Source organism: Corticium candelabrum, chromosome 21, assembly GCF_963422355.1.
Source record: "Corticium candelabrum chromosome 21, ooCorCand1.1, whole genome shotgun sequence".
NCBI classification, from domain to species: domain Eukaryota; kingdom Metazoa; phylum Porifera; class Homoscleromorpha; order Homosclerophorida; family Plakinidae; genus Corticium; species Corticium candelabrum.
The window spans coordinates 141,990-166,498 of record NC_085105.1 but is presented as its reverse complement, the minus strand read 5'-3'; the positions used below and the strand labels follow the sequence as shown (position 1 = coordinate 166,498).

The 24,509-nt window shown below is 41.4% G+C and overlaps 1 protein-coding gene across 1 annotated transcript; it reads right to left on the bottom strand.

Annotated features, from left to right (window-relative positions):
• Nucleotides 1-68: 68 nt before the first annotated feature.
• On the bottom strand, nucleotides 69-24,487 carry LOC134196782 (protein unc-80-like). The gene is made up of 36 exons (XM_062666002.1): nucleotides 24,414-24,487; nucleotides 24,273-24,324; nucleotides 23,914-24,205; nucleotides 21,631-23,120; nucleotides 20,384-20,899; nucleotides 19,597-19,794; nucleotides 19,454-19,529; nucleotides 18,913-19,182; nucleotides 17,495-18,576; nucleotides 16,852-17,099; nucleotides 16,530-16,728; nucleotides 15,794-15,938; nucleotides 15,156-15,284; nucleotides 14,998-15,098; nucleotides 14,239-14,487; nucleotides 13,481-13,688; nucleotides 12,737-12,870; nucleotides 12,563-12,676; nucleotides 12,212-12,322; nucleotides 11,584-11,892; nucleotides 11,420-11,470; nucleotides 11,266-11,352; nucleotides 11,027-11,200; nucleotides 10,697-10,798; nucleotides 10,530-10,642; nucleotides 4,525-5,110; nucleotides 4,193-4,272; nucleotides 3,992-4,124; nucleotides 3,826-3,865; nucleotides 3,552-3,607; nucleotides 2,917-3,280; nucleotides 2,490-2,717; nucleotides 2,292-2,390; nucleotides 1,565-1,653; nucleotides 1,204-1,440; nucleotides 69-1,012 (listed from the first exon to the last, which is right to left on the bottom strand). The coding sequence occupies exons 1-36, from the start codon at nucleotides 24,485-24,487 to the stop codon at nucleotides 209-211; spliced, it is 9,240 nt and encodes a 3,079-aa protein (XP_062521986.1). The 3' UTR covers nucleotides 69-208.
• Between the last annotated feature and the right edge of the window lie 22 nt (nucleotides 24,488-24,509).

Sequence of the window (24,509 nt, the reverse complement as noted above, 5' to 3'; positions counted from 1 at the left end):
ATAGACGTTGCATGATATCACGTGCGACACGTTGATTGGCCGTCCCGTAATGCAATCTTATGCCCTAGTCACGTGACACTCTACGGCCGTCTATATTTAGCACATAGTGCAGAATGAGCATTGGAATTTTCCTTTAGATAACATTTTATACTAAAATCCTACTGTTCTTATAAAATTGAATTTACTTAAATTGTACATATATAAATTCTTACAGATAAGATTCTCTCATGTCTGGATTTTCAAAAAGCATATGTCTTACAAGTGAAGCCATGTCCTGATATTCAGGAACATCAGTTAACTCCAACAATGAACTCTTTTCTTCCGACACCTCCTCGTCAGCCTGATGTCCGATAGGACTGTCATCAAAATCAAACGTTTCTTGTTTGACCAGTCGTTTCCGTGACTCTTCTTTTTGGGCAACTGCCTTGTGCTTCACAGCTTGGGACTGACTGTCAGCAGCAGATCTTTCTGTTGATATTGTTTGTCTCAAAGTTGGTGGTTTTAGAGCTAAGCCTTCAACTGTGCACAGCCATACATCAATTTCATCTGATGACCCATGACCACTAGTGAGGATTGACGAGCTTGCACTTGCTGTAGGACTATCCATTGTGCCACCATTATTGATTATACCAACAGCATGTGACTGTGGTGCTGCCTTCTCATTGTCTTCTTTCCCTTTCAAACTGCTGTCTAACAAAGAGGATCCAATGTACCGCGGTTTGTCAGCATCATCCTGAACTAAAGATGTTGACAAAAGTGTGTGACTTGGTTGGTGTTCAAGCACTGGAGACAGCAGTGGTTGGTGGACATCAACACGAACTCTCAGATTTGAGTCATTGCCAGTCAGACTTTCTCGAATTGCTGCACGATTACGAGTAGGGCCTGGTTCTGATACAAATCGTTGAATGCCAGGAGGACGCCTTTCTTTCGCATTGTCAACACCTACGTCAATATCTGCAGTTTCCTCTATTGCATCAACAGTACTCACACTTCTCTGTACATAAGGAGATGCCTAGTAAGAAATGTGACAAACAATACATTTAGGCAACACAAAACAAAGTCAAATCTTCAGAGCAACAAAATCATTCCAACCACAGAAAAGCAAGCAAACAGCAAGATACGGCACATCAAGCAGCAAAACAAAATAAGACATTGTCACAACATAGAGTAACAACCAGACACACAGACATATCAGTCTCTAACCATGACTGGAGCGGTTATCTTTTTCCTTTTTTTAGGAGGTGGTTGTAGAGCAGCAATAGAAACAATGTCTGTAGTGTCAGCATCCCATTGTGGTGGATTCAGATCATTGATTTTTGCTAGTTCCATAGCTAACTGCTGCAACAGACTGCCATGGCAAGTTCTTGTTCCACCAGCCTTATTCATAAGCAAGTTAATGTTCCTTGCAACGTCATAATAACCAGAAGGAGGATGAGACACCTACAAAAATTATTAAACAGTGATGCACATGATACAAACATGGTACAGAAATCAATTTGTTTGGTGCTAATAATCAATCAATTAGTGTTGCAAGCAATTAATTTCTGACATGCATATACTCTACCTTGCTTCTAATAAAGGCTTTGAGCTGGATAAACAGAGGACCTTTCTCTTTAGTGAGATATTCAAGAAAATTCCAGAACGGCTGGCAGTCTACAAGATACAAATCACATCATTAGCACTTGTTGTTGTTGTTGTTGTTGTTGTTGTTGAGGCAAAGTACACTAATTAGTAAGCTTGTGATATAGACATAGAACACAAATGCACATGCAATCGTAAGGGCACGGGATTTTTGATTTACTTTTTTCATACTAAGACACTAACTACAAACAGCATAATTGGTATGCCATTTCTTGCATTTCCAATGGAGCAAACGGCTATTCCCTCAGTCACAAAGCTCACAACACAGCTAGATACACCCAACAATTTCATCAATCAAGATGAAGATTAAAAATCAATGGCTATAGATGCTCAAACCAAACAATCAATAATAATCGTGAAAACACAATGTTTTCTAGTGAGTGCCTTTTTGCAACCCTGAATAACGTTTTCATGACTGGATGTACTAACCGAGTTGGCTGTCAGTACTTTCTACTTAGCAGAGCATGACAAACTCAATCTCAAGTTTATGTGTTGTAACGTCTTAGCATATAAAACTTAACCTTAGCACTCACAAAGCATGATCAACATGTCAAGAAATGGGCAATACAGTGAGGACATGAAAGATAACAAGTCCACAATAAGCAAATTGGTTACAGATGAATAGCAAATCCCAAGTTGAAGTCACTTACCTGAATAGGGCTTCTTGCTAAACTGTTTTATTGCAGATGCTATTCGATGCCAATGAGATGACAGCTGCTTCTCAAAGCAAGCAACAATGATCTTCAGACCTACATGAAGAACAGTGATTGATAACAAGCCACAAACAACGGCAACAGAAAACCAACAAACTATCACCATAGTACCAATGAACACAATCTTCATATTACCGTGAAATACAACTCTTGCTACTTTCTCATCTAGTGGCTGTTCTGCTGTGGCATCTTTAATTCGAAATTGGTCAGCCTTTGCTTCTGAGGTAGTAGAAAGAGCACCAACTAACAATGGTCGCAGAGTAACCCCTTGAATTCCTGAAGTTGTATTGTCTCCTGACAGAAGAGTGCGAAGAAGGCAGGTGACTGCATAGCGAACATCTTGAGATGTAGCTTTTGGCCAATCTGCAATATTAGATAACAAAACATTGACACTGAGGCTGTTAAGTTAACTAAATACAAGTAAGATAAACAGTAACAACAAATCCACACAAACTGAACACAATTAGTTGCACACCGGAAGTACATGTATATTGCAACTACAATGGTAGCAACAAAAACACGGTAACATCCCTACATTATGAAAAATACAGACGATTCTTACCACTCCTTCCGCATCCCAGACGAATACACAGAGGCAGCAAAAGACTTCTCAAAATTCTTGCAGAATTTCTACTTAATTCACCAAAGCCTTTAGAACTCCCACACACTTTCTCCAAAGTAAACTGATCTTGAGTGTGTTGGTCCTTCATTGACATCATAAGCATTGTGACAAGGCGAACAACTGACTCACAAAAGAATGGTGGCGGCTCGTCTCTAAAGAATGGAACTTTCTGTGTTGGCACACCAGAGTGACGTTGACTGGTCGTTGTTTCAGTTTTTGTCATTGTTCCACTATTATTTGATATGCCACTAAACAAACTTCCTTGAATGCGTGTGACAATACGTACAACAGTCTCAATCAGCTCCTAAACACAAAAATTCATAAAGAAAGGCACATAAGAACTCACATACAAATAAAGATTTACATATATAAAGACCAACATATATAAACATCAGAACAAGGAGGAGCTCCAAGTTACATCAGTCAACTGAAACAGATGCATGCAAGCAGACAGAAAAACAAACAAAAGCAAAGAAGCAGGCAGACATAACTCCTGCTCATAAATAAAAAAACAGCACTGCAATGTTAGCAGACAAATAGATATTCCATACAAACATCACAACTGAAATATTTACCCTCATTGGAGGCAAGTGGCCAAGAGCAGGTTGTTTCTGCATGCACAAATAAGGACCTAAACACATAGTAGACAGTCAGCACCATACATACATATACATACATACATACATACAATGATACATATACGAACAAAGTAACATACATACAAACATACATACTTACATGCATACATATGAGACAAACTTACACAAAAAAAACAACAAGAATAACAGGGCAGACACATAAGCAGAAAGAAAGTGACACCGATCATGCAAGTTTGAACTTTCATTGGACCTTTGAGTAGAGCCGAAAGAGCATCCCAATCCAATGGCATCTACACAAAACACATATTATGAAATATGTGCTTATGCAAAATAACCATATGTATGAAACATATGCACAACCACACAGAGCATAATCGTATAATCTGCCTGATAACCAAGAAAAAAAGAAAAATTACCTTAAAATTTAGATGTTGAAATATCTTTAAGAGACGTCTGATGATCTTATACATGGCCTCTTGATAACCGTTGTCTGTAAAGTCTACATACCATGTTATCTCAGCAGTGCTGGGCAGAAATTCCAACATATACCTATCACATATGCAACATGACAAAGTAAGATCATTGTGCAGTCTGGTTGTGAGGAAAGATCTGCTTACTTTTTCAATCCATTGCAGGCCATTGTTGAAGGATCAAAAGGAGCCAATTTAAGAAGAGAGTTAGCAACATTAGCTAGAATCTAAAATAACAACCATAACAAACGATGATAATGTAACAAGATATAGGTGACAGACAAGCAAAGATGTTCACTGAATAACAAAGAGCATAATAGTTGAGACACTATGCAACTGCAGAGGTAAACACAAAAATGATGGACAACGAGGCAAGCATGCAGAGAGGCAAACAGAAACATGCATGGATGCATGCATGCATGCATGCAGGCAGGTGATGAACAAACCAAGAGATAGACTGCAATTAAATTCTTTCTTACACTATGGCAGGTTGGTCCCAATAACAGAAAATCATTTGGATCTCTCAACATTGAAATAGGACGACGACTTGCATGAGTCTTGGAGCTATGAGAAATGAACTCTGATGCCACAGACAATAACGAGTCTCTACTTTCTCTAAATTCATCTCTCAACCGTTCCTCTCGCTGCTTGTCCATATTCGCCTTTCTCTTTGCCACCTCATCAGATAATGCTCGACTTCTGTGCAGAGTTCCTTCCTCTGCTGCTTGTTGTCTAGCTCTCTCATGATCCGCTGCAGTCCTATCACTGCTTCCCTGATTCTTTGAAAACAGTTGAACAGAGGGCAACAAACTGTATCGTTGCTTAGCACTATTGTTAGATGGTCTAGTTATCAGTTCCGGGTCTAAACTCATTGTGCGTCCTGTCCTTAACTTATTTGTTAAATGGGAAGTATTGGAGCTGCCATGTTGCTGTGTTGCCTGTGAAGGTTGTACCTGTTGGGTGCTGTGGCCGAAATTATGCAAGCTGGAGTGAGGAGTGGCAAATGGAGAGTTGAGAGCAAATGTACTGGCATTACCACCTGTATTACGAGCTCGTGAGAATGCTCTAAAAACAAAAATGAATATGAAGCCACACTATCACGTAAATGAATAAATTGGCTCCAACAGCATGACTATATTAGCAATAGACAGAATAAGAGGTTCAATTCCATTGTGAAACATCCTCAATAAAATCAGTAACTTGTAGTTAATCCAACCACAATAAAAAATCGTTGTCACAACACACACAACAATGAGACATTTTATCAACAAAATTGCAACTACTAAAAATATTATCCAATCACCACTATGAGCAGGCACTGTCTCTGAACAACATTTCTTCCTTACGTTGAGCACCAAAATGTGATTCAATTACCACAGAAATTAATTTTGAAACATAAATTTCACTTAACATCACTTGTAATGCACTACCATGTTGTAAGTAACATGCCTGCTAGTTGCGATACCGTGTAGACACGAGACAGTGTGGGGCTTCAATGGGGCAACGTGCCAGGTTGTGAGGGTTTTGTGAACGCTGGGTTAACCAGAGTGGACAGCTCACACTCTGAGCTGCTCCAACAAATGGCGTGAACCCAAGAGGTCACTCGGGGTGACGTTGGAGGATTGACGCCCGATAGAACCACCATGTACTTAAGCCCAAGAGGTCAGTCAAGCTGACGTTGGAGGCTCAACACACCATCACAGAACCCATTCTGTTGAATGACGTACATGAGACAACTGGCTTGAGCCGAAGATGTTAGTGGCATTGATGTTGCCACCTGAGTAGAGGTACTCGTAATGTTGGCCAAGACTGCCCTGAACAGGGCCCACCCCCAAAAAATGGCACGCTACCCCAAAGAAAGCCAGTAGACTGCGTGTGTACCAGTGCACTGAAATACAGTCTGAGACATCAAATTCAACATAAGCACCAACCGTGTATCGTGACCAAGTGTGATTAACAAGAAATAGAAAAAAAAAGAAGAGCAAATCTGTCAGTCAGCGGACCACAATGGAAGTCTGTCGCAATGTGGGCTTTTGCGAGCGCGTTTGCCACAGAAGAGGTAGCCTTGGCATTTAGTTGGATGTATCGTTGGTAGCAGTCTGACAGCCAACGACCAAGAGTTTTTATCAGCCAATCTGGCAGGCCAGCTGCAGCTGCTGTTGTTGCTGCTCCGATCCGGAAGCTGTGACCTGAGTATTGGTCTTCGTTGAAGCCCAATTTGTGTAGTAAAGACCGAAGCATAGAGGTACGATGTAGAGGGGTGAGGAAGGACCCATCCGCGTGTGAGAATAACGGTAGATCCGATGCTCTAGATCTGGAATGGGCCATGTATTTTCCAACGCTTTTACCGGACAGACTGAATGGTGTGATCGGCTAAGAAATAGGTCTACGCCCAAGCGGAACGGGTCCGTCTTAGACTCCTTGATGTGCAGCCGATACCCGTTGGCGTCGATTGTAAGATTGGAGTGTAAAAACGTTCGGTCCTTGTCAAATGGCTGGGACTTGGAGCCGTATATTCCAAGCATCGAAGAAAGCCGAAGAAGGCAGTGGTAAATGCAGCCCAATACATCCGAAGGTCGTCGGTTGATAAGTCAAGCTGTTCTCGCAGAGCACATTTTAGTTCACCCATGATCTTGATAGTGATTGGAAGGCGCAGCAGTTTAGAAGGTAGCTGAAGTCCGCGTTGTCTGATGCCTCGGAGCACGAGGGGAAGGCGGATGGAAGTTGCTATGGGGTCTGGCAGGCCTGCAAGTTGATGATGGTGTTTGATGCCGGCCAGATACACCTTCAGCGTCTGGTACTGCACTTCAAAAGCTGTTGATGCGACAGACTCAACGAGAGAGGACTCTGAAGCTGGAAATGGTGACCACTTCCTCTGCCTGCAGAACTCTGTATACCGTGACATGCCTGCCTTATAAGTGCGTCGTGATGAGGTGGCGATGCTTTCGTTTAGAAAGAATGTCACTGCTGGTCCGGGAGACCAATGGTGAGAGCTTCCGCAGGCAGTGGAGTCGGCCGTGGTGCTGCCAGAGGTGCCAATGCATGGAACTTGGGCATCTGTGCGCGAGACAATGCATCAGCAATTACGTTAGAAGAGCCCGGAATGTGTCTAATAATGACGGTAAAGTTATTGTTTGCTGCCATAAAGAACAAGCAACGGACGAGTGCCAACAGATTGGGGCAGCGGGCTGAACCGTGTTGCCACACGTCGACTACGCTCTGATTATCACAGTGGAACAAAACCCGCTTGCTGGCCCAGTGTTTGCCCCATGTCAGACCGGCTACGACAACGGCAAACAATTCTTGCCATGCTATGGATTTCCCTGATTCAAGCGTCTGATGCGCCTGCCAGTCACCGCGGAACCACGCTCCCCGTAGTATGCGCCGAAGCCGTGTGAACCTGACGCATCTGTGTAGAGCTCCATATCTGCTGCAGCGGAGAGATGCGAATCCAACATCATTGCCACCCCATTCCAGGACGGGAGAAAATGATACCACCACCGGAAATCCTTCCTACTTTCGCTGGTAATATAGACATGGTGATGACTCAGTCGAACGGAGGTGGTCAGGTCGATGAGTCGGCGTAGGAAAATTCGGCCAGCTGGAACGATCTTGTATACGAAACTAAGCTTGCCGATTATTGGTTGCAAATCGCACTTGGTCGCCTTACGGCGTGACAGCCATTGGGGAATTTCACTCATCAGATCCTTCAGTTTTCAGGAGGTAACCTAGCCACCATCGCCTCTGAGTCAAGTCCAATGCCTAGGAAAGTTATAGTTGTAGTTGGGCCTGTTTCTTTGCTTGGCTCCATCACTACGCCCAGCTGCTGGGCTTTGTCCTTGACCCGTGTCATGGATGCATGGCAAGTGGGGTTACCTGGTTCGACAAAGAAGAAATCGTCTAGGTAGTGAACAACATGCTTAATGTGGCACTCGTTTACTAGGATCCATTCAAACGCGTCCGCTACTTGATTAAATAGTGCTGGTGAAGAGCGTAGACCAAAGGGTAAGCGCTTGTCGACGTAGTATTGGCCTCCCAATAGACTACCAATAGGTCCCAATCCTCTCGGCGGACTGGGCACAGACGAAAGGCATGTTTCAAGTCCATCTTCGCCATGTAGCAACCCTGACCGGCCTGTTTCACGAAGGCAATGGCATCATCAATTTTCTTGTACCGCAGATGATACTCCTCCGGGTCGATGCTGTCGTTAATACTAAATCCGCGAGGAGTGGAGAGGTGCATGATCAGTCTCCAGCTACCGTTTTTCTTTGGAACGACACCTACGCCAGAGCACTGGAGAGTTGGTAGTGGGGGATCCTTGCAAGGGCCAGCCATGTGGCCGCGTTCACATTCTAAATCGAGCCCTTGCTGAACAATGACCTTGTGCTCCAGTGCCGACTTCAGATTGGACGATAAACAAAAGCAACATGCACCAGTGTAGCCAAGATTGAAACCGTGACGTAGCAACCAAAGCAGTGATTCAACAAACGTGGGATCAGGGTGATTATGTAGTGACATTGCAAAAACCTCAGGCTGAAGTGGAGTGTCTGGTTTATGCTTGTTTATTGGTGCCCATGCGGGAACATGTGGCCTCTGGGTGATCGCCGTGGCAGGTAAAACATTCGTGTCAGTATTTGCACAAGCTTGGTGACGCTTGGTTCTTGCATCGACCAGCGTTGAAGGCACGACAGATTTCGGGTTTGCCAGAAGCGGGGTTGGAGATGTTACGGGAAGGTGCGATTGCTCGCCTGGGGGACGAAAGGACTAGTCGGTGTGAGTACAGTCTGTTGCCACATGGCCCGGCTGGCCACATGTATAGCAGGCGACAGAGGTTGCTGCGTGACCTGTGAAACACTGAGCCCATAGGTGGTGGTTGATCGTGTCCCATCTTACACCCGTGGACCTGCTGACGAAATAGCGAAAGGCTCTATCGTATTTTTAACCACGCTGAAGTTTGGTATTCCGAACTAGCTTGGGCGACTATAGACTGGTAGCTGATAAGTTCGTAATCTCGAGCTGGATCCGCTAGTAAGACTGTCGCTGCGTATGCAGACCAAGCCTGAAGCCACAAACCGATGTCGCGGACATTTCTGTGCTTTGGACCGGAGACCGAGGCTTTCGTTGCCATGGGGACCCCACCAGTGTTGGTCGTTACTTCAGTAAGTATTACGTCAGAGTCAACATAATCACCTGCTAATATCTTCCTCTTTGTCCTCCTAGAAAGCATCCAAGATGCTGCACAAGATCAGTAACCGAGAGAAGTGTGAGGGCTGTAACAACGTGATTTTGATCTTGTGCGGGAACGGTGACTGGGTGATCTGGACCGTCGTCTGCGTGGTGATCGTGACCTTGGTGATGACCGAGAACTGCGGCTGCTGTCGTTCCAGTTCCCACGATTGCGACTCCGCGTCCGGGTACGGCCCTCCCTTGTGGCGTGGCAGGCAGAGCCTGATCTGGAACTTGAATGACTCAGGACAGGACGGATGGCTTCGGACATGGCAGCTACCGATGCTTGTACCGCTGAATGGATCACAGTTTCTAGCAATGCGCTGTCGATCTGCGTGACCATGGTAGGCATTTCTGTCACCGCTGGCGTGGATGAAGGTGCTGCCGGCTCTGCGGTGGTTGCAGTAGCTCCCTCCGTCTGCAGGAAAAAGAACAGCGGAGAGTCGCTTCATTCGTTCCGGCCTGGAACCGGTGGGAACAAGATGGTATTGCTCCAGAAGCAGGCGAATTGAAATGTCCGGAAGCGAAGCAATTTCTTCCCGGGGACTGAGGAAGAGTGAGGGATGCTTCAAGTCGGGCCGAATGAGTACTGCGCTTACTCATATTGATAAGCTACCGGCTATACAATGCTAACCGAACAATGCAACGTTCTCACAGTCATTTGTATCAATACGTCATAGTTCCACCTCTACCTATTATTAACATTACAAAGCTTCTGCAATCCTCTGCTACTCCTGATGTTAACCTACGTTTACTATGTAAACATTGACATACATTCGAACCTCCCTATTCCGGACCTCCAAGATCCAGACATCTCCCTAGCCCAGACCCTTTTTCCCAGTGCATATCAGATTTTGGGACTCCGAGGGTAAGCATTTTGCCAAGAAACTCCCTGTATAACCACGTGCCAGAGCTAGGTGAACGTGTATATGCAACGTATGTGTAACTGTAGAACAAAGTGCACATGTACATTACGGTGTAGTGCAAGTGTGTACTCTACACTAGACGCATACTGTATGCAGAACTGGTATAACGTTCACCAAACCTTACATAAAAAGGCCTCGGATTCCAAAGATATAACATGCATTAGCTATCTCTATCCTCCGGACATTTCTAGAATCCGGACAGTAGCTGGTCCCATACTGTCCGGATTAGGGAGGTTTGAGTGTACTAGAATTGCTGTCACAGTGTCCTATGATATTTTTGAAACAGGTAACTTAACCAACACAGCATGCATTCTTGATGTGTTTTCTCTTACTCTTTAAGAGATGAACATCCAGTGATTAGAACTTGCATTGATTGTGCGTACTTCGCTAGCGTTTGTCTGTCAATGCCACTCAAAAGATATGGCATCAGTGCATCAAGTAAATACTGTACAAAAGTCAAATAAATTACAAAACAGAAGTGCATACAACAATACCATACCAGCATTTGTGATGCACGCAGAGACTCTGGATCAAAGGTGATGACTGAGACTATCAATCTGAATGCAGTGTCCATAGTAAATCTATTTTGGTTATTGTCTTCCTAAATGTACAAACAACATGGCATTAATCACTGCATTAGTTTTTAGAACCGGAGAAATGTATTTGTTGTCAACATGTTAGACTGTTGCACTAGAAAGATACATATCTCAATAAATGTGACTTTTAGATCTCTTAATATGTTGTATTACTATACACGAATGAATTAAGGCATTTCAGGAGAGCTGCATCTTCTTGGTTTATTTATTCATCAACTAGATAAGCATCTTGCCTCTAATGTAGAACTAGAGTTGCTGAAGATACTGTCCTGTGTCATACTCCTTTGCCTCTCTTCTGTGTTCATTGCCTGTTTATTGCCCGCTATCATCTCCTCCAAAAGCAACACATCCTCAGCTTCATTCTTTTCGAGACAATTCAACAAGCTATAAAGATGAACTGGAAGAACCTACAAACCGCAAAGCCTGCATCTCAACCAACCAGTCTATATGTTATGTTGCCATGCAATCTCACCTTGTATTGTGAATGCAGCCTCTGCTGCTCTTGACCAAAGTATGGGACACGATTTGTAACTAACAGAGGAGCAGCAGCTGATAACATCTACATTGTAATAAAAGTAAAACGTACACATTCATACTACTGTACAATCAACCAAGACAATACTAACCTCCAGTAAAAATTGACATCCATGAGCAGCATAACATTCCACCCAAAAATACTACAAACGAACAACAGCAAAATCAAATAACAATCAGAAACATTGTGATCAGATACAAATTCCAGATTGCTAACTCTGATCACCAATGCAAATTCTCTAACTTTTTCACTCACCTCCACACTCTTGACAACAAAGTTGTATGCCGAGTGAGCAGCATAAACTCGCAGAATAGTAGGAATGATATGTGCATAACCCTCACGTGGAAACAGATGAGTAAATTTACGAATAGCACCGAGAAGACAAGAAAGACAGAGTCGAAGCATCGACTGGTCTTCACAGTGAAGTAGGAGAGTGCCATTAATAACATTCAGAAAATGAACGGCATCTTTGCCCCAAGGAAATGATTCAGGAGTGTGATGAAACATTTTCCAGATAAACTCTACCCACACTTGTTTGTGAAGAAGATCAACTCCAAATAGTTCCTATAACATTTATCATATCAATCTCAAAACCAAACAGAAACATTTAAAAAAAAACACATAATCTAGATATTTATTGCAAACGCAGTTAAAAAATGACAAGTGCATAACAAATAATTGTAGCCTGTGTATGGTTGTGAAAATAGCAACAGATAAATGCATCTACATGGTTTGACAGATAAAAACAAAGTGATTGATACATCATGAACAATCAAGAAATACAACAAATGTGACAGAGCAGTTCATCAAACCTTTGACACACAAACAACAAAAACTACATATGAAAGTGCAGGTAAGACATACAAGTATAAGCACTACTTACTCTGCCACTGATACCACTGTACAGTTCAAAGTTTGACTCAAGAGCTTTCCGTGGAAACGATGACTGTCGAGACAAGTCTCCATACAAGATATCCAGATGATGTTGTAAGTACTAAAACCACAACATGTGCTATTTAGTTGTGCAAAGAAGTCTACAAAGTGAAAACAGGTCTTGTGACTAAAAGCAATAAATGCTACGTTTTCTGTCCACAAATTTTAGCATATCTGGCTTTGGAACTAGCTATCAACTCATCAGTCTGTTAGTGTGACAACTAGATGTTAAAATAGGTAGTGGAAACAGCCAACTCAACAGTAAAAAACAACACTGCACATAACATCACAACCAGTTCACCTCTGTGGGAGTCATTCCCTTCAAAATGAGTCCAGGTTCTGCTGCCACACAACTTTCAATTAGTGAGTGAGCATGAAGTACACGACACAGTTCTGACTGAGCATGCAAAAAAGCCTGTACACATACAATGTTAGCAGTATTGTACAATAAAAACAACAATCAGAATTCACTAACAAATCTCTGTTTCTTCTCCTCTACTTCTGCATCCTGATTGCTAATTGGAACAAGTTTAAGTTGATATTGTGACTCTGACTCTCTTCGATGGAAATAATGATCTCCAACATAATGATGATCAACAAGTGCAGCAGCTAATTATTAATACACCAATTACATTCAGACATATAGTTGCAACACTTAATTAAGTTCAGCTTGAGAATTTGTCTGGCAATTTATCCATTTGTTTATCTCATTGCCCACCTTCTGTGTGAGGCTATGTATTCATCTATCACTTGACCTGTGTAAGTTCATTGTTCTGAAAAACTCTAATCTCCTGCACATGACACCACATTCACTGCTCAAGCACAAAAGCGCCAAAGTCAAGATTTCCAAGGCCACCTCACTTACAGGGGCATGTCAGTAGTAGAGTTGCATAATGCCTTGTTCACACTTTCTGCTAACTCTCACTTAGAAGAGCATGCTCTTCTATGAGGTATTACATGCGGTACATACAAACATACGTACATACATATATACATACATACATACATACATACATAGAAAGAGACAAACAAATACACAGACAAATAGACAAACAGGCAAACAAACAGCCACAGACGTATTAGATACAAATAGAAACACCCACACCCACCCCACCCCACCCCAACCCCTCACACACAGGTGGGGAGTTGTTTCAGAGTGCTATGCCACTTGTAGTGTTACACATCTTTGTGCTTGTAGCTTAATTAAATTAATGCTTACCAGTTCTTTGATCTTCTAAGTAGTAGTCTTTAGCTGTTAACTTCAGATCTTTTGCTGCTGCCTCAACAATGCTTTGAAATGTATGGTCAGATTCAACATTCTTAATCACTGCAACATTTGCTGCACCATTTGCCTGACCATGTAATGAGGGACACGAAACACAGAGAGCTCTGGCAGTACTCTGGCGAGCTGTAATAAGAACAGTCACCTATACAACACACAAAACATAAATACTACTGCCACACATAGCAAGTAGTTGACAAACAAGATACTTTCAGCCTGTGAAATGGAAATATAGACAGTATCAGGTGGTCACTACTGTCTACATGTGTACCTTCTCCAAGTCACAGTATTATGAGTATGGTGGTAATGATTTGGTGAACGGTGCCTGCATGAGACTGATCATGAAAGACACTTGGTACAGAAGATGTGTAGTCTGGCCATCCAAGAAATAGCACTACCCACGTACTTGAAACTGAGCATGGCAGTACTAAGACTTTTGTCGTTGCTATCTACTACTACGGTACAAATGTTGTTGTTGTTGTTGCAATTGATGTCATTGGCATAAATATCTCATATTTATCAGACAAAAGAATGCAACATTATTAAGAATTTTGACAATTTAATAACACAGAATTTTCTTGTAAATATTTGTTGTTTACAGCATGATCTAAAGTGACCAACGTAGATGGGTAAATGGTATGACTTTGTTATGATTAATGAGTTCCTGTAATTAATAGAATGACCAATCATCTTACATCACATTGTTCTCTCTTCAACTGCTCCTTTAAAGTCTTCAAATTGAGTCCCTTCACACTAGGCACAACCTGCCATATGACAGACAGCACATCGGACACAATCTCCTGACAGTTCTCCTTCAGACGACCCTTTCCACTTGCATAATACGTAATAACACCCATCATATGGTTGTAGACAAACTGAGCTGCAGCTGGAGGAAGAACAGGAAAGTACAGTAGCAAACAACGCAATGACTGAAGAATTTCACCCTGAAATGTCAAATCATAGAAACAACAAAATGTAAGATTACACAATCAGAAAGTCTAAGAAACAAAACAGAGTCAACAAATAACATGCATAAAACAATATCACTATCATCTAAATGCTTACAGTCAACATTTAAGAACTGCAGTATTTTATGTCATGACTACATAGGCCAGTGGCATCCTATCTATTCAACACATCACGTTTGACCTGCTTTGTTTCAAAGTTAATGTACCTTACATTTCCTAAACTTAATTAACAAGGTCTGATGTCACAAAAGCAACTTCTTTCTAATATAGCAATAAAACACTAAGCACAAAGCTATTCATGTATGAGGAGCACAGCATAATAGAGAAAACACGTCAGCAATGTAAAGCTATACTACAAAAAAATGAACAAACATTCAACTTTACGTCCAACCATTCCAATCCCTTAGTGATTATCTATGGCAACCTCAGTGTCAGCAAAGATTGCGTTATTAACTGGTAAATGTGTCTGTCACATTTAAACCTGACCTGCTGCCCAGATTTCACAGCTCTCTCTTGAAATGGTCTGAAGAAGAGAGCCGGTTCTTCAACAAGACATTTCCAGATAACACATTGAACTGCTTCTGCAACTAAACAGCAAGTGTTTTCGAACAGACAAACTGATAAACACTGCTGTACTGCTTCACTTGTTGTGTTTGTGTTGTCACCAACAACAGCAGCGTCCAATAGTTGAATAAGCCGTGGAATAGCAGAGTAGATAGCAGCAGGGAACAAAGCATAATGACGACTTCGTTCAACATCATGAGAACCATCACCTGAGTGAAAGAATGAGCATATGAGAACAAAATGGAACAAAATAAAATATGCGAGATCAATGGAGACTGTCAAGTAGAAACATGCTAACCTAATGATCATAACTTTTACTGGTGTAGTTTGCTCTTCCATTGTTAAAGTCATCAAATTTGAAAGTATGTATTTAATAAATAAATAGATACATATATAAGCAAGCAGCCAATTGGATAGACAAACAAACAAATAGATCGTTGTGTTTCCACACACATAAACTGGTTCTGTGTAGTTCATTGATCCTCCTACACACTGCGAGTTAAACACTAGAAGACTTGGTTCTGTACACAAAAATGCCATTTCACTGCAAGGCAGTACTTCTCTGTACACATGCACACAAACAGAGAGAACAGGTACATGCAAACGATCAAGTCAAGAAAACAAACATTACACAAAGATAAGCAGATAAATTCACAACTACCAGATTCCTACAAAGATAGAAAATAAAGATTAAACATTTACTAGCAAACTAACCAACCTTCCACGTCTACAGCAGCGGAATCAATTCCAGCTTTCTGTATGATCGGAATTCTGCGCATGTTGAAGTTTTGCCTTCCTTGTTTTTTAGTGTCTCTTCTAGTGTCCTCAATGTTCTCCTTGACAGATTGAATTCCATCTTCCATCTGAAGCAAGAACAGTTACAGACCCAAGAATGCATGTAACTAAAGTGTAAATCATGGCAGACACATTAGAACTGCATACAGCTAAAGTAAAATAGACGTATATGAAATGAGAGAATGTTTACAGCACCAGAAGGCAACTTGTGCTAACGTGCCCCGCCGCATGTTAACATCTTTGGAAAGGCAGAGCAATGTTCTCCTGCTCTTTGTCATGTTGGTAATAAGCCAAATACAAGAGCACTTAATTTCTGGCAGATGAAACAAGTGCATTACATCAGGCTGACTTGTATAAGCAATAGTGTGCACATATCCCAAGCTAGTTGTCAATAAACTACTCGTGTAAACAAAATCTGACATCTGTTTTGATTAATGCATGTGTCCCCATAATCCACAATACAGTACCCACTATAGCAAATACAGAGTATGAATAGTTGAACAAGAAATAAGAATTGCACAACAACAAAAGATTGATTCCAACAGCATAAAATCTGCAAGCCACAAAAGCAGCAAGTACACACACAGACAAATTGACAGAGAGAAAACAGATAGACACACAAGTTATTTTATTGTGCATTCAAGATGAAAAAGACATACCTTGCTTCCAGTTGCTTGTCCACTCTTTGTCTCCCTCTGCACTTTCCATGGTGTGTCAGGAGGTAACACACCAGCACATCCAAGAGGTGGTGATGGTAATGTGAATCCGATATTCAGTGGAGGAACTTTGAATTTCTTCTGGGCATCCTTCTCCATTCTAGGCCACACCTGGTAACGGTTCTCCCACAAAACACCAAACCTACATCACAACATTTCACTTATTGAAAACGTACAAATGTATGTATATCTGACGCAAAACTGCATATTAAACAGATGGCTCAATACAACATCAACGCTAGCTCTTATACATTACGCTACTGACCTGGCAATGCCATTTAAACGTGTCAATGGGTCTGGACTATCCAAAGAATCCATCAGTTTACTTTCTGCTGCTTTCCCCACTTTGGCTGATGCAAGAAGAAAAACGCAAGCTGCTGATGAGCTGAGGTCATGATTGGAATCCAATAGCATGTTCCATGCACTGTCCACAATCACTTGAAACAATGACTCAGGAAGAACAGGGGCAGCGACAATATATGCTGAGAAGCCACAGTGACAAAGACCAATTACCTAGACACAATCAAAACATCAAATGTCTGCTTGTCACCTCGGTAACAACAAACATATGAGAACTCGTGTGCATCTAAACCACCTACCTCCCTGAACTAAAATAGACATAGAATGCATACAATGAAACACGTTTTTGAGGTGAGATAGGAAGACAGAGAAGATTGATAGAAGATAAACAGTCTGAAACTTAATGGGTGGACATGCAAAAAAGCAAAAATTACAGACGAACAGACACACACGGAAGTGAAACTTAGCATCAAATAAAGATGCAATAAAATGTGTAACAACAAAACGTTAGATAAAGCCCCTAAGACAACAGACTCAACACATATCAACATATATCAATATATCAATATTAGAATCACTCCTTTTTTAGTACTTCTCAATGAAATAACCTGATTTCTCAAGTAATCAATTCTCTCCTGATTAAATTTCTTTTCTGCATCATTATCATATCCCTGTGATTCAAGCTCATGTAACCTCGACTGTCTGAACCTTGGCTGTGCTGTATCTTCTACGTCTTCGTCATCCTCATTACCACGGCTGCTCACACCACCAATAGCTAGGTTGGCAATTGTGCCAAGAGTCTTGTGAATAACAGTAGAAAGTTTTGGTGCCCTTGCTCTTCCTGAATATCGTTCTGTTTTGATATCAAAGTTAACAGATAGACCAAGCCCACCACGTGACAGACCCAATGTCTCTGAAATTATTGAATGCTGCACGATGGAATGGGTAAGACTATGGTGTCCACTAACGCTGTCTCGTAAGCCAAGTTGATATTGACTACTTTCAGTAAAACTAAATCCTTTTTCTGTGTGACCTGTCTGAACCTCACTCCTTTTACGATATTTCTCTGGTTTCTCTGTTTGGCCATATAATTCTTCCAAAGATTCCAGCAAAATCAGACAACGCTTCTTTTGTCGCCTGACACATGTCTCTTCACATGAGTATTCATGGTTACAGGACGTTGACATGCCATTGATGATGTCTGCTATAACAGACATCCATGGGAAGTTTTCTCGCTCAGACCGAAGAAAGCTGCTATTCTGACCAGACCCATACTTTTCACTATCACTAAGATATCCATCAGCATCATCTTCACTTCCATCACTCAAACAACTGGCAAGATCCACGTCATAATATAATGTGTTACGACGATTTGAATGTCTGTTGCCGTAACGCCGATAACCATCTTCTGCATCAATTGCAGGACCAGCTTTGCCACTGAAACTCACAGCCCTTTCAATACGACGACTGACACCAGATGTGGCTCCTCCATGAGCTATAGAGGATGCTGCACTAAGACGACGTCCTTCTCTGGAAACAGAAAGAGATGAGGGAGCAGAAGCGTTTGAAGTGAGCAATACAGATAACATTCCCATGTTACTTGGACCAACAAGAACAGCTTCAGTAATGCCTGTGTCAACATGACGACGCATTTCTTTCTCTTGTCCAATCTCTCGATCTCTTTCTCTTTCTGTACACAGAAAACAAACATGTCACATAAAACAGATTGTTTCACTCTTGCATCATAGTACAGTTGGCATGGACTACAAATGCGTTTTTGCTTTACTAAAAATCCATGATCATTATTTGTCCACATGAAAGTCATCAGCAAAAGTCTTTTCTGCTCATCTCAGTATGTCACTGTTACAATCAATACGTCTAATACTGTATCACTATTGTGTATGCTTCATACCATATGTGCATTCATAATAACTATGTAATAAACATATGTACCATACGGGCATGTACGCACATGTACTTGCAAGTGCTTCAGTCACTTGTGTGTGTGTGTGTCCCTAGTGCATACCAGAAGTTGCCTGACGACCACTCTGTACTCCAGGACTGTGACTTGGCCTTCTAACAAAGAACCTATCTCCATCCCGTCCAGACCGAGAGCTTGCTGTCCGGGAACTGGAAAAACGAGTCGAGTAATTGGGGCTGAACTGCCCTGAGCTAAAAATACTTGACTTCTTCTTTCTTCGTGAGAAAACACGAGGACACTCACGAAGAAAAGCAGTAATCTCCAGCAGCAACTGACAACAAATCATTCGAAGTGCAGCAGGGCACTGTTTCTCACCTATCAAACAATGAAGTCAGAAGATAATCAGAAACAATTACTAAGAAACTAATCATTGCCTGACTAATGTTATACATGCATGTACCTAAACTGCCTGACCTGCACATATGAACATGAACACACACACACACACACACACACACACACACACACACACACACACACACACACACACACACACACACACACACACACACACACACACACACACCATGCATGCCAGTCCATTCATCAAGCAAGTACACGTTAACTGCAAAAGTATAAACTTCACCGTCATCCTTTGGAGGTTCTCCTTCCAAAGACTGTGACATTTCTCTACACTCATCTATCTTTTTCAAACAAGTCTCCTACAACCGAAATTGATATAACAGCTCACAATCTTACTGCCCATTTAGCAAATAACTAATCCACTACCTCCTTCTCCTTCTCTGATGTGATGATCTCACTAAGCTTATTTCCAAGTGCCAGTCCCCAGTGCCAGATATTGATGGCAAGTCCTGCACCTCGTAAAGAGTTAGCATTCATCCACACTGTGTAATGACCATTGCGACAACGATAAATGAGATTTGAACATTCAAGAAAAATAGCAGCTCTTGGAAGAACAGGAGCATCCTGACACAACAATCTATAGATTACTGCACAGACAGATGTTATTCATAGATATAAATCATTTTACATTTGCCTTTCTACAAAGTTTTGTTATGTTACTGTCTGCCAAGTAGTTTATATATTTATACAAACAAATGAAATGTTTAAATGCATAAACAAAGTAAACACAAGATTAAACTACAACAAATCCAATAAACCTTAGCCATGTGCTTACATGTGGTGTGTGTGTGTGTGTGTGTGTGTGTGTGTGTGTGCGCGCGCACACACACACACGTGTGTAACTAAGTAAACAGAATAAAAATGTAAAGTATTGACAAACAATGTTTGTCTCAAAGTAGATCATCTATCTGTTAGATGTCTGAGCAACAACATGCGAGAAGCAAAGCAACCCACCTGTTTTATGTGTACCATTTCAATGCAATTCAATGTAATTATCTGCCTCTAATGTATGCAAACAATGTTCACTGAGTTTTCAATATAAGTGTTACAGATTGCTTTGATTATCATAGTAAAAATGAAACACAAAACAGACAGTCAATTCGTTGATTGATCAGTCTAAGCAAGCAAAGACAAATGACCTGCCATTTCTCACCATGTCCAGCAAAGCAGCAAGTGTATTGCTACTTGGCAAAGCTCCAAGCTCTGAGCAACTGAGGAGAATAGAGAACTGCTTCAATCCATACCGCACTGACTGTAAATCAACCGCCTTTAGAGGATCTAACTCGCCTATACTGATATGCCTCCTCCTTCCTGGCAGGAATGATGAACTTGCACTGCGATCTATACTGCGTTGACTGATTGAAGATTTCGTCTTTGATTTGCTCTTTGTTAGTCTCTTCCACATCTTCTTTGCCGATTGAACCCTGTTTATGCGAGGAGTATCAGAATTAGCAGTGTTCTGGGAAAATGGCGAAGTTGGCAAATCAGTGCTGGGTCGTGCAAATGACTCCAAATCTCCACTTAATTGACTGCTGAGTTTTTTAGTTTGAAGAAAACATGACTTGAAATGCTTGCTATTAAAGAGAGAAGCAAATGCAACACGTTTTAGGAGCTTGTCATGATGGGCATTTAAATATGTGATGAAGAGACAAAACTGTTGCGAGATTCCCTAAAATAATTGACAGAATGGCACATGAATCATTTTACATATGCATTCTGTCCTTAGACACTTTACTACAAGTCAGTTAATCTATTTGTCAATCTCAGTGTCTGTCTACTTGTCTATCAGTCCACCTGCCACTCTGTACACCACGTTTTTGTTTGACTGCAAATTCCTGCCTGTATGTCTATGTTTACTTAATTACAGAAGACATCTCACAAAAACAGAACCAAAGCCTCAAAAGTACAAAAACAGAACCAAAACCTCAAAAGTAGGTCTTAACAAGAGAATTCAAATGTTGTTACTTGACATCATAATAAAGGTGTCATCTATGAGACCAACAAGAAGCAATCGGTGAAAGACCACATGCACTGTTCAGACATATTCTTTGTCTCTTCATCTGAAAGTTCTGCCCTTAAAGACTAGTATTGTTGAAAAGATAAATAAAGATTACAACAACACAGTACTCTGACCACTACTAAATTGGCCTTCTGCAAACAGATTTGATGTTACACTGTTCAAGTGTCACTATCTTCCAGTAATTGCTTCCTGATGGTTTGAACAACAGTACTATTGACTGTGCCACATGATAGTAAAAAACAATCCTTTCTATTTTTATGATAAGGACAGACTTGAGCATAAAGCCAATGCACATGAGATGCTCTGTTAATTAACTATAAAGGCCTATTTTTATTAGTTTTTGTGAGATCTCCCTCTTCCATGCCAAACTTCAAACTTACAAATGTAGCCGGTTTTCCCATATCTTCTGTCATTAATCTATTCGTCAAATGAGATAATACAATCTTCACCATCCCTACTTCGACATTCTCCTTTCCCTTTTTGTATCCAACTGGAATTTGCACGTCACTCATTTGAAGATGAGACAAATCATCAAAACTGCCTGCCCCTCCCTCTTCATTAATTCGAATAGATGTCTTCAATGTAGATAAAGATTGAACACAATTCTGCAGTGTTGTGTCATTCTCAATGGTGCAGAAACAGAAGAAAGCATGGAGACATGAGAGAACCTCAACCAGAGGCTTGTCAACAATAATACATCGAATATGTTTCTTAAACTCTAACAAATTGTGTTGAGCAATCATTGAAAGACATTCTGATACTAAAGCATGTAATCTTCGACCTTGCCTTCCTTTTATCCCATATTTGCAACCATGTTCACAGCAGCCAAGATGTCGCAACAAGAGAAGCACTGTCCAGAGAGCCTTACGTAGAAACTGGAATTCTTCTTCTTGATTATAGCTCACAGATCGTGTTGGAGGTGGAGAAGATATACTATAGGGAGCAGCAGTATCTATTGCTGAAATGGGATGTCGTGACGAGAAGCTCTGAAAGCCAACACATAGACATTCCCGAATGAGATTTAGCATTCCTTCATAGACACGAGAGCTGAATGCAGACTGGCTCCACAGAATTTGATAAGTGATGACATCAAAGATTGCTGGGATGCTAAGCCGCAAATCAGGTGCTACATAATATGACAAATCTATTTCATCTCTCACATCCATTGAGACAACAGATGACTCTTGCTGCTTGAGTGCCTTCTGTTTTCGCTGCTGTGGCCTATCAAGTGAGCTACCATACAGCACTGTAGATACGACTTCTGCGTAATCATTAAGCAGTGGATTAGAGCATTGAATACTTGGACTTTCACTGCTCAAACTTTGTTCTCGTTTCTCCTTGGCTCTTACATGAGCAACAATTATTGAACTATCTGATTCTGTCCGACCAACAAGTCTTTTATCTTTTAATTCAGAACTGCCCATTGCAGCATCTTTCTCCGATTTTATGGTTGGTTCCACACTTTGGCTTTTCCTTAGCCTTTGATGCAAAGGACTACTTCTACCTGGACTTCCTAAGTAAGACGTAGAGATATGAATAGAAGGTGGAACTCCCATCCGTTTGCTTTGTTTATTTATCTTGCTTCTGATTACTTTAGTGCAAAGGTATTTCAGTGCCCATTCTACTGCACAATCTGGCCAGCTTGTTGTACCAACAGCTCGCATGACTGCTATGTCAAAGACAGACACCCTCTCCACTCCAACCCCGCTGATTGAAGACACAGCACTTTGCGTGTCAGATGGGACTGGATCTGATCGATACAGGTAGTTCAATAAAGGAACTTCTGGTGTAAGGTGTCGTTGTAAACATTCCCATATTGGTTCAGCTCCTCGTCGAAGATCTCCTGTTCCAACAAGATCCTTGGCAACATCTACACAAAATCATACAATGTATAACAATAGTTCCAGAGAATTTCTGTTTGAAGTGTGTCTTATGTTTTCATTCACATCAGTGATAAACAATGGTCATTAAAATACTTTTAGTGAGCCAACCTACATGGCGCTACTACTACACAGCATAACAAATGATTTCCAGTTCCTGTCATGTCTACAAAATCCATTATCTTGTCATATCTATGTAAACCATAATTTCATGAAGGATGACTACTATACTAGCTACACCTATGTATTTGCTGATGTCATCAAATAGATGTTCTCTGTTACCGTCAGAAAAGGTTGAAATACTAAAACATCCTCTGAAAAATAACAAACTGGCAGGTCCATGCATTTTTGTTGTCTAGTAGTGGTGCTTTATGATTACTGAAGCGTGAAATGCTAGGTTTATGCTGCATGTAACAAATGTGGTTGTAGATATACGTAAATTAAAGGAAAGAAACTAAGGAAATACAGGCAGATGGCAAAGTCCATTGATCAATACCCATTGTTCATGTTTTATCCATGCCCAGCGGCTACAAATTTAGTAGGTGGCAAGAGACTGACCACGCCTTGTTCTGCAGATTCCCTGGAATTTTAGATGTAAGAAAAGCCAGCTCACAAGGAATACTGCAGTGAAGACCCTACATTGAGTCTATTAGAAATGCTTGACAGTTGGCACAAACCAAAAATGCCATAAAGTAGAGAATTGCCAATAACGCCAGATGACGAGATAGACAACACGTATGATGACAAATTGATGCTATTTTAGCTACGAGCTGTTTCACTTACCAACATCATCAATGCAAGGAACAATTTCTTTAACAAAAGCCTCAATCGTCTCAAATTTGACCTGATACCGATCGTCGGCAAGTGGGGACTCAAGGAGAATCCAGTGAAGCGTGGATAGCAATTTAATAAGGCTGGGAGTGAGTCTATCTCGAGATATCCGCTGCTTTAGCATAGCTGCACACGCTTGTGTCACACAAGGCAACGCAGCTTCAATGCACAACCTTCTAGAAACACTCTTGAGACCCTTTAAGCACGGGTGTTGCTTGCCGTCTCGAACGACGCTCGCTAGAGCCTGATGTGAGAAAGGTGAGCAATCAGTGAAACACACACAAGAAGTAATGACGTGAAATTTGGTTTACAGAGCAAGCGCGTTCACATTCCTTAGGATCTGGATTGACTTTCTGGAACATTCTGCAAATGAAGAAGAGATGTAATATATCGCGGTGTGTCTTCTCTACTATTCAAGAACAAAGGAGTAGAATATTGCGTACGCGTCTTACCTCGTCTGAACCCACAGAAACTTTTGGTAAGAGATGGGAACTACAGAGCCCTCTCGCTTCTGTCGAGTAGACATTATACGGTTGTACAAACCTGCT

What these genes read in the sequence shown, in the direction of transcription:
- LOC134196782 (XM_062666002.1), bottom strand. Translation starts at nt 24,487, where the DNA reads ATGTCTACTCGACAGAAGCGAGAGGGCTCTGTAGTTCCCATCTCTTAC. An exon ending in CGCTGCTGTAGACGTGGAAG is followed by an intron (nt 15,285 to 15,793) that starts GTTGGTTAGTTT and finishes TCTTTCACTCAG; the next exon opens with GTGATGGTTCTCATGATGTT. An exon ending in AGCAAGAGTTGTATTTCACG is followed by an intron (nt 2,391 to 2,489) that starts GTAATATGAAGA and finishes TTCTTCATGTAG; the next exon opens with GTCTGAAGATCATTGTTGCT.